Source organism: Mesoplodon densirostris, chromosome 12 (genome assembly GCF_025265405.1).
Source record: "Mesoplodon densirostris isolate mMesDen1 chromosome 12, mMesDen1 primary haplotype, whole genome shotgun sequence".
NCBI classification, from domain to species: domain Eukaryota; kingdom Metazoa; phylum Chordata; class Mammalia; order Artiodactyla; family Ziphiidae; genus Mesoplodon; species Mesoplodon densirostris.
The window spans coordinates 90,489,799-90,499,077 of NC_082672.1; the positions used below are offsets into that span (position 1 = coordinate 90,489,799).

At 41.5% G+C, this 9,279-nt stretch overlaps 1 protein-coding gene across 2 annotated transcripts in view; it reads left to right on the forward strand.

Annotated features, from left to right (window-relative positions):
- LOC132500294 (cytochrome b5 reductase 4) overlaps positions 1–8,093 on the forward strand; it is an 87,143-nt gene extending 79,050 nt beyond the window's left edge. For both annotated transcript variants that reach the window (XM_060115257.1, XM_060115258.1), the window contains 2 exons: positions 4,385–4,549; positions 6,752–8,093. In XM_060115257.1, the coding sequence (XP_059971240.1) occupies positions 4,385–4,549; positions 6,752–6,806 (220 nt within the window). In that variant the 3' untranslated portion in view covers positions 6,807–8,093. The remainder of the gene's footprint in view (positions 1–4,384; positions 4,550–6,751) is intronic.
- Positions 8,094–9,279: the final 1,186 nt, after the last annotated feature.

The window sequence follows — 9,279 nt, forward strand, 5'->3', positions numbered from 1 at the left end:
CGTTTGGGGACCAGCAATGTGTAAGTCCCATTTAAGACAGCAAAATCCAGTGATTCCAGAAGCACAAGTAAGTTAAACAAGGTGCTTGAACGCCTTTCTTTTGCCCCAGCCTGTGAGGCAACTCAGTTACGTGGGCCCCTAATCTGGACCCTGTACCACTCTCTCTTCTTCCCAGATGTTCCTCCAGGGGTGGTGTTTTTTTGGTTTTTTTACTGAAGTATAGTTGATTTACAATATTGTGTTAGTTTCAGATGAACAGCAAATTGATTCAGATATATATTTTTTAGATTATTTTCCATTATAGGTTATTACAAGGCATTGAATACAGTTCCCAATGTTTTTTGGTATTCTTTTAAATTTATTTATGTTTTGGCTGCATTGGGTCTTCGTTGCTGCGTGTGACCTTTCTCTAGTTGCGGCGAGTGGAGGCTATTCTTCATTGTGGTGCTGGGGCTTCTCATTGCAGTGGCTTCTCTTGTTGTGGAGCATGGGCTGTAGGCGTGTGGGCTTCGGTAGTTGCAGCACACAGGCTCACTAGTTGCGGCACACAGGTCCTAGGGCACATGGCCTTCAGCACTTGTGGCTCGCGGGCTGTAGAGCGCAGGCCCAGTAGTTGTGGTGCACGGGCTTAGTTGCTCCGTGGCATGTGGGATCTTCCTGGACCAGGGATTGAACCCATGTCCCCTGCATTGGCAGGCAGATTCTTAACCACTGCGCCACCAGGGAAGTCCCAGGGTGTGTTTCTTGGAATGTGTTCCTTGAAATATTCATGTGTTCCCCCTAAAGGGCTCTGTGATTAAATAAGTTTGAGAAATAATGTATACTATGTTATCTTCTTGAAGTTTAATATGAACTTAGCATATTCAAGGCTTTGAGAAATTCAAAACAAATCTACTTAACTTCTCTTAACCCAGTAGTCCCAAACTTATTTGACAGGTTAGCCTTTTGTTTTCATGGACGACCACTAACATTTGGAGGAGCACAAGTGTTTAATCAGTTTTTGAGATTATTTTTTTGAGAAATAATTTTAACCCCTAGCTGTTTATTTTGTGAGCTGTTTTTCCCATGAGCAAATAGCAAGTTTTTCTGCAGATTCTAGTATTTTTCTTTAGCTAGAGAAACCAGGAAAAGCTGGGGCCCCAAATACTACTTTGTGGGCAGTGACAAGCCACTGAAGCTTTAGCAAAGAAGTTGTGAGATTGGATATGGGTTTTTAGGAGAACTAGTATAACAAGGATATGCCAGATAGATGAGGGTAAGCTTATTAGAGCAGCATCTTAGACAAGAGATAGAAGGGCCGGACCTGGAGTTGTGGCAGTAAAAATGGGAAGGCAGGAATATGTATGTGTAAGAAATAGGAAGGAGTGGGTCTGGGAAGCTGATTGCCTGGAGGAGGAGGGAGTACGCTGTTGAATGACTTCAGGCTCTGCGTATGGTTTAGACTGGATGCATACGTTTATATTTCAAGATTTTTTTAATCTCAGGTCATTTATCAGCCTACTTTAAAGTAATTTTTTTTGGACAAGGTTGTTTACTTCCACTGACATTTAGACCTCATAGGCATTCATCAGAAGCAGGTCTCTCTCTCTCTCTCTCTCTCTCTCTCTCTCTCTCTCTCTCCCTTTTTCATGTTGCTTTGCACTTTATGGATTCTCGAAATTTATTTTCAGGTAACCTTTTCAGGAGTCCCAGTCCTTTCTGGCACTTCTGAAATCATAGGGCAGAAAGGAGTTTCAGGACGTTTACCAGTGCATCCCCTCATGCCTCAAGGCTATAAATGCTTCAGACAGTAAGTTGCCCTTGAGAAAAATTCAGAAGCAACCATCCACAGTAACCATCTGTGTCCTGATATGGTGTAAGAAGTCCTTCATTCATGTATTCTTGAGTCTTACCTTGGGATTGCTCCCGCTCCAGTGAAGGCTCTTTTCCAGGGCTGTGAAGGAGAAGAGAAACAGGATGTCAGCCTCCTTACAATCCCCTGAAAATCGCATCCGTGCCACCTGGTCACATTTTCCACTGAGAGACCCAAAGGTATACCCAGGGGACCAATATGTGAATAAATACAAAATACATGAGGAATTTATACCATTTATGTAAGGATCACAGTTATTTTTCACCCTTTAGTAGATGCCTGCAGAAAGCATGCCACTGATTAGGCTTTTTTTTTCTTTTTTTCTTTTTAAAGCATCTCACTAAAGGAAAATTAAGATTTTTATTCAGATGACAAAGGACGCCAGTATTGATTTATATATCTTAGCAGTTTTATTCCAGTGACAGGCTGATTGGAAATAGAGGCAGAGAAGACTATCTTTTATTTGTAATTTAACAAAGCAGTTGCTATATTTTATTGAGTTGTCTATGTATAATTAGAAATGTCTTAAGATAGTGGTTCCACAGCTGCTTTTGGGTCCCCTTTGATAATCTGATGAAAGGTTATAGACCTTCTTCCCAGAAAAATGCCCTTACAAATTCACGTACATTTTTATATGTAATTTCATAGATGCCAGCATATGGCTTTGTTCTTCTGAGTATAGTGTTTATTTTTAACCAATATGACTTCTTGTTAAATAAATTCCTTTTTTCATTCATCAAGTATTTTTTGCACACTTGCCTCAAGCCAAGCCTGGATATAGTATGAACAAGACAGGCCAGGACTCTGGCTTCACGGAGCAGCAAACAAACATCACATTCCAGAATTACGTAACGCTATCTTAATGATAAGTGCTGGGAAGGAAAACATGCTAGTGAAAGAGAGTATTTGGGGTACTGTTTTGTATAGGGTGGATTCCTATTGCTGCTAAAGTGAAATGGGAACCTTGAAGGCAAGAAATAAATCACGTCTCTGTTGGGTTTTTAAATATAAAATCAGAATATTAGAATGGTAACAGAGCATGTAGTTTCCCACCTTGTTCCACAGATGGACCTATAAGCCCTGGAGGCTGGGGCTGCTGAGAGCTGGGTCGGGTTCTGTAGCCCCGGCGGGCGCCCTGAGCTGCTCTGTATGCTTGTGCTGGCCCGTCCGCACTTGGGAGCGTTCACCCAGCTGCAGCCCAGCCAGGCGGGGACCACAGCTCCAGCCATGTCTTGCTTCTGTTCTGATGTTTGGCTCCCAGGGCCACCTCACAAGAGAAATTATTCGCTTCAGCGTTTTCTTAAGATTGAGATTAACATATTACTCAAGTGGAAAATGTAGAAACACATTCGATCTGATGCTACTGAAAATGATAAGAACTAATTGTGTTTGCAGAAATGGAGCAAAGGAAGCAGGTAGAGCTTAGAATTTTGAATTTGCTATGGCTGTTCATCAGCAGTTCACTTAACAGATTACAGAGCTGTGGGAAGAAATGGTCTCTTGTTCCCTTGTGAGGCTTGGTTTGAGGTGCTTCTTTCTGATTGTAATTCTGTACCCTTTCTTTTCTTTGAAGTGTTTCACTCCATAGTGTTTGAGTGCCTCCTGTGGGATGGCCACTAGGGGTGCAGTGATGACCCAAGCAAACATGGTCCCTGCGCTCACGGGAGTTTCTGGTCTAATGGGGAAGGTAGACGTTACTAGAATAATCACCTTGGTGGCCACATATTTACAGCGTGATAGAAAGGCTATAAAGAAGAGGAAAAGGGAAACATTTCTACAACACATGCAGTTACGGAAGGACTCCAGACTGGTGGGGCTGCAGTGCTTCCCTGGAAATGATGCTTGAGCTAAGAAACTGAACAGTGGGGTGTGGTAGAAACATTACAGAAGGAGAAAGAGAACAGGCAGGGTGTGGCAGTGAAGGCTGAGAGAAGCAGAGCACAGAGCTGGGAGCCAGGATTGGGGAGAATTTGGACGTGGAGGGTGAGGCAGATCAGCCCTGGGTTTCGGGTTTGTGCAACCAAACGGACTGTGGTGCCATTCACAGCAGTGACATCGGGTGTGGCACAGGGATACTGTAAGTCAAGGTTGAAGCCATGAAGAGAGTAACAGTAAGAAGTCGGATAGGCCGTTGGTTATCGGGGTCAAGGACTCATTGGAGGGGTTTGAGTCAGATGAAAATGCACATGTCACTGGTTGCTGCTCTTTATTGTGCTTTATACAAGCAAATTATTAATAAAAATGTGGAGTTCTCTGAGATCCTTTGGAGCTCTCTTTCTAATGAGTTCAATAGAAAAATGTCAAATTATTCTCTTATCTGTAGCAAAAGTTTATCTTTAGTAAATGTGGATATACCTGTATGTTTCTGCAAAATGTTTGTTTACATTCTGTTCTAGTGCTTTGCTAGCAAGCGTGTCAGCCTTCATATATTCATTTGTTCTGCAGGGGAGAAAAAGATGCGTTAGTGAACTGGAAACATGTTCATAATACATTTAATGTAATAGACTTTAAAAAAATGTTTCTTTTCTCCAGATTTGACCTTGAATTTGTTCTCTCAGCACCTACTTCTGAATGGAACGGCAAACGGGGATACATTTCACCAGCTCTGCTTTCTGAATTTTTGAAAAGAAGTTTAGACACATCCAAAGTCCTCATCTGCATTTGTGGACCAATGCCATTTACAGAACAAGGAATGAAGTGAGTAGCAACGTGGTAGGAGAGAGAATCCCAGCACCGTGAAATGATGACCTCCTATAAACAGCAGCTGACGTGGCTCTCATTTCTTCCTATTCATATGAACCTGCACTTCAGTAGTATGTCACCGCATAAGAAAATAATAACAAAGTGTTTAATCTGTGTGCAGGTGAAGCGTCGGAGGCCCAGATTATGCACAGAGTTAGACGTGAACACAAAAGTCAGACACAGCCAGCTCTTGACGGCTTCTGGTAGTGGCTGGTAGTGTGGACGCTTTCACAAGATTGGTGCCAGATAGTTTTGGGGACACTAGATTCAACCTCCTCTTCCACCAAAGCTTCATAATATATAATAATTTTAAAAAAATGTATCATAATAAGCGGTGTTCATCTCATTGTAGCTTTTGATCTTCCATCATTCTCTGCAACTGGGTGAGCATTAATAACACAGTGAGAGAAAGCCAAACAGCAAGACAAAAACCAGAGACTAGAACATAAATAAGCCAAGACCGAGAGTTGAACTCCGCACAAAGAACAACCAGTGGTAGTGATCGTCTTATTTAAAAATCACCTTGATCTGATTTAACTCTAACATGACACTTTAAAATATTGGGTTAGATATAGCCACTACTGGGTTTCTAGATGATTTTAAAATATGACTGCCTTAAATGCCCCGCATTTCCTTGTTTGGTATATGACTGAACCTAACATTTGCTAGGTAATTTTCTCTCTTGCTATTTTATTTTTAATTTTAATTATGAAAAAGACAGGCGGTATGGCCAGAAAGGTAGGTTGGGTTCAGATAGCGAGAGGCTTGCCTGCCGCACCACATTGGCCCTTGTAACTCCTGTGCCGACCTGTCCGTTTGTCTGAATGTGTGTGTCAGCTCTGGAAGCTGCCACTTTGGGTTGGAGTCCCAGCTCCACCACTTAGAGTCGTCCTACAATCATCAGCTAAGTGTCCTAGGGCCAAAACCTTCTTCTAAGCTTTAATGCACTCACCTATCCAAGGGAATAAATGATAATATTTATGCATGTGAAATGCTTAGCACAGTGACTACAAAGAGTGAGTACGAAGTAAATGTTTATTATTTTCAGCAGCATTTTATTTTATTTTTTTCACCTCCTTTTGTTTTTTTGGCCATGCCACATGGCTTGCGGGATCTTAGTTCCCCAACCAGGGGTCGAACCCATGCTTCCTGCAGTGGAAACGTGGAGTCCTAACCACTGGACCGCCAGGGAAGTCCCCTTCAGCACTATTTTAAACAGAGCTACTTTTAAGATTTCAGTCTCCATTTACAGCATTCTCCAAGTTGAATTATACTTAAGCAGTATTTCTGCTTCTCCTGTTCAGTGGGGGAAAATTACGATAGAATGCTAGGGGATCAAGTCCTTACTTCAAAAACTAGTGAATAAAGAGGAAGAAAACCAGCATTTATTCTGCCTTTTCTGTATGAGTTATACTACTGGATAACCACATAATAGATGAGCAGAAATTATTCTTTATAGAATTTCTCAGCTGATCAACGAATAAAGAATGATAGGAGTAGAATATCACCAACTTCGGTCCCTAATGAAACCAGTAGATCTGTACGTGGATCACCAGTGGTGGTTAGCATGCAAAAAGAGAGGCAACCCAGTATTATGTGCCTCCTGATGAAAGAGCACTATGAAGTAGTCTTGTCAAAAAGAATTGAACCTGTATCTGATTAAGCCTCTCAATCCAATTATTAAATTTTGGGAGATAAAAGGAAAAAGGAACATATTATTAAAGTAAACCACAGGGATGCAGCAAAATGAGAACCGTGGGAGACTCAACACTTAAAAATCTGATTTTGTCAACAAATAAATTGCAGGACAGAGAGAGAGGGGGTGGGGAGAGAGATGGAGGGGATGTTATAGATCAAAAAATACCCAAAAGACATATAAACCAATCACAGTAAGTAGACTTTAATTGGATCTTGATTCAAACAAACTTTAAAAAATTATGGCATTTATGAGACAATTGAAAATGTGAACACTTACTAGTTATTAGATGGTATTAAGGAATTATTGTTAGTTTTTTAGAAGTGATAATTGTGGAGTTTTTTAGAAAACATGCTAAATGGGGAAAATGAAAAAATACTATGATTATGATGGTAAACTCTGATCTTCTTTATTTTTAAACATCTTCCCTAAGAAACATGTGCTTTTTATTTGTTTTTCAGGTTGCTGCATGATTTGAACTTTTCCAAAGATGAGATCCATAGTTTTACAGCATAATGAAGAGCCGTCATTCAGCTGTTTTAGCTAAATTTGTGATTACTTAGGGTTTTTTAAAAGAACATTTTTGTATATAGGTTAACTAGAATCCAGGTTTTAGTTTCTTAAATGAAATCAAATGTTTCTTCACTATAGATACCTTATTGACTTTATTTTGTACCATAACTTATTTTACTACTGATATTTGTCCTGGAAGGTCAATCGTGGCAACAAGTATATACAGGATTCTTTGTTATGAATCACAAAGTTCCTTACCATTTAAACTGTATCACTGTTCTACAGTAAGCTCTTGTGTTTTATGACATGATAAAGCAAATGATCATTTTGATCACATTTCTATGCTGTAAAATGTCTGATTAGCAATACAGATTAAATTTTACATTGCACTGTAAACTCAGGAAATGATCATTTATGTCCTTGTTCTTACTATGAAAACATGGAATGTTATAACTTATTAAGTGATCCAAACATTTTGTGTGTCTATGGCCTTGATACAGAGTAGAATAAAAAATATTCTTAAGTACTTTTTTTTTTTTTTGCGGTACTCAGGCCTCTCACTGTTGTGGCCTCTTCCATTGCGGAGCACAGGCTCCGGACGTGCAGGCTCAGCGGCCACGGCTCACAGGCCCAGCCGCTCCGCGGCATGTGGGATCTTCCCGGACCGGGGCATGAATCCGCGTCCCCTGCATCGGCAGGTGGACTCTAAACCACTGCGCCACCAGGGAAGCCCTGAAGTACTTTTTAATCTTTGTGGTAGAAATGTATTTGAGTGCAACAGTATAGGTTAGTGTCTACGGGGAATTTTAAAAGCAGCAATAAAAGATTCTGGAGACACTTCACACACACAGCTTTGGATTATATGTGTTTAGAAAGTTTAAGACAACCTTGACAGCTATTTTGATTCTTAGCCAAAACTAGAGGCATCAGGAAAGATAAAGTATAGCATCTGGTCTCATGGTCTAAAATAATCATTTGGTACTTTGGAATGGGTTAAATTTAAATTCTTTTTGAGCCCATCTAGACCAGCTGGGAAAATGAGGAACACTCCATCCTAAATGGTACCTTCCCTGGCTGGCTGCTTGCCCCACAGCTGGCGGTTCAGCAGGGAGCCCTCCTAAGCTTTGCTGTGTGGGCATCTTATTCTCTCTCCCTGCTGCTGTGTGCAGCCTTCAGAAGCTTTCACAGATTGGGATTCTGCAAAGGGTATCAAGAAAAGCCATTGTATATACTACCAAATGTAAAATAGATAGCTAGTGGGAAGCAGCTGCATAGCACAGGGAGATCAGCTCCAATGATTTGTGACCACCCAGAGAGGTGGGATAGGGAGGGTGGGAGGGAGACGCAAGAGGGAAGAGATATGGGAACATATGTTTATGTATAACTGATTCACTTGTTATAAAGCAGAAACTAACACACCACTGTAAAGCAATTAGACTCCAATAAAGTAAAAAAAAAAAAGCCATCGTGAGATTTTCATGAGGAAACTGTGTTGGATGCATAGGTGGCTATGCATAAGCTAACTTAGATTTTTCATTCGTATTCAGGACAGCAGTATTGCTTTTACAGAAATCGGGGGTGTGGGGAGTCTCCAACTCCCTGAAACGATTTTGTAAATAGCTAAGTCTTCACTGAATGAATGGTGTGCTCAGGAGGAACACAATATTAACATTCCTCAAATTACAGATCCCCAGCCCAGGAAGCTCCCCAGGTGCAAGTGGCTGGATCAACACCGTCTTCTTTCCCTGCGGCTCCCTCTTCCATGCATCGTCATTCACCGAGGCCGGAGGTGGCCGTGCTCCCTGTGGCTAACAGGAACATTTTCTACCTCTGCCCTCCCACCACCTCTTTTTTTCTCCCCTAAGATCATGAACTTTCCGGGCACACCTTTTCTTGTAGTTTATTAGTAATATATCAGCTAACTCTGCCTTAGCCAGTTCTCTCATCTTTTCTACCCTCCTTTTTCCTCTTTCCTCCAAACCCATTTCTAATTACCTCCAGATTACTCCCTGTTTGTATCTCTTCCTCAGGTTTCTTACTGTATTTTAAAGCAAAAGAAAACCCATGAGCATCTTCTGAACGTGTATGTTAATAATTCCCAAATTGGCATCTTTGAGAATCAGCTGAGCTTCAGTTTTCAATATCCAGTTACCACCTGGATGTTCCACAAGCCCCTCAAATTCAACAGATCCCCAACTAAGCTTTTGCCGTGACCATCTTGGAACCAAACCGGGTTAATGTTTGGCTGACGCTCAGCAAGCCGAAACTCTGAGACGCCAAGGATTGCAGCAAAGAGAGGGTTTATTTAAAAGGCAGCTAGGTGAGAAGACGGGAAAACAAGTCTCAGATCCGCAAGGGGCTCAGGGGAATTATGGGATAATGAACGAAGAAGCAGGGCCCTCTGAGGCGTGGGGAGCGTGGGGAAGGGTGACCGGGGAAAGGTGACCGGGAAAAGGCGGGGTGGTGGTGGTTCTGC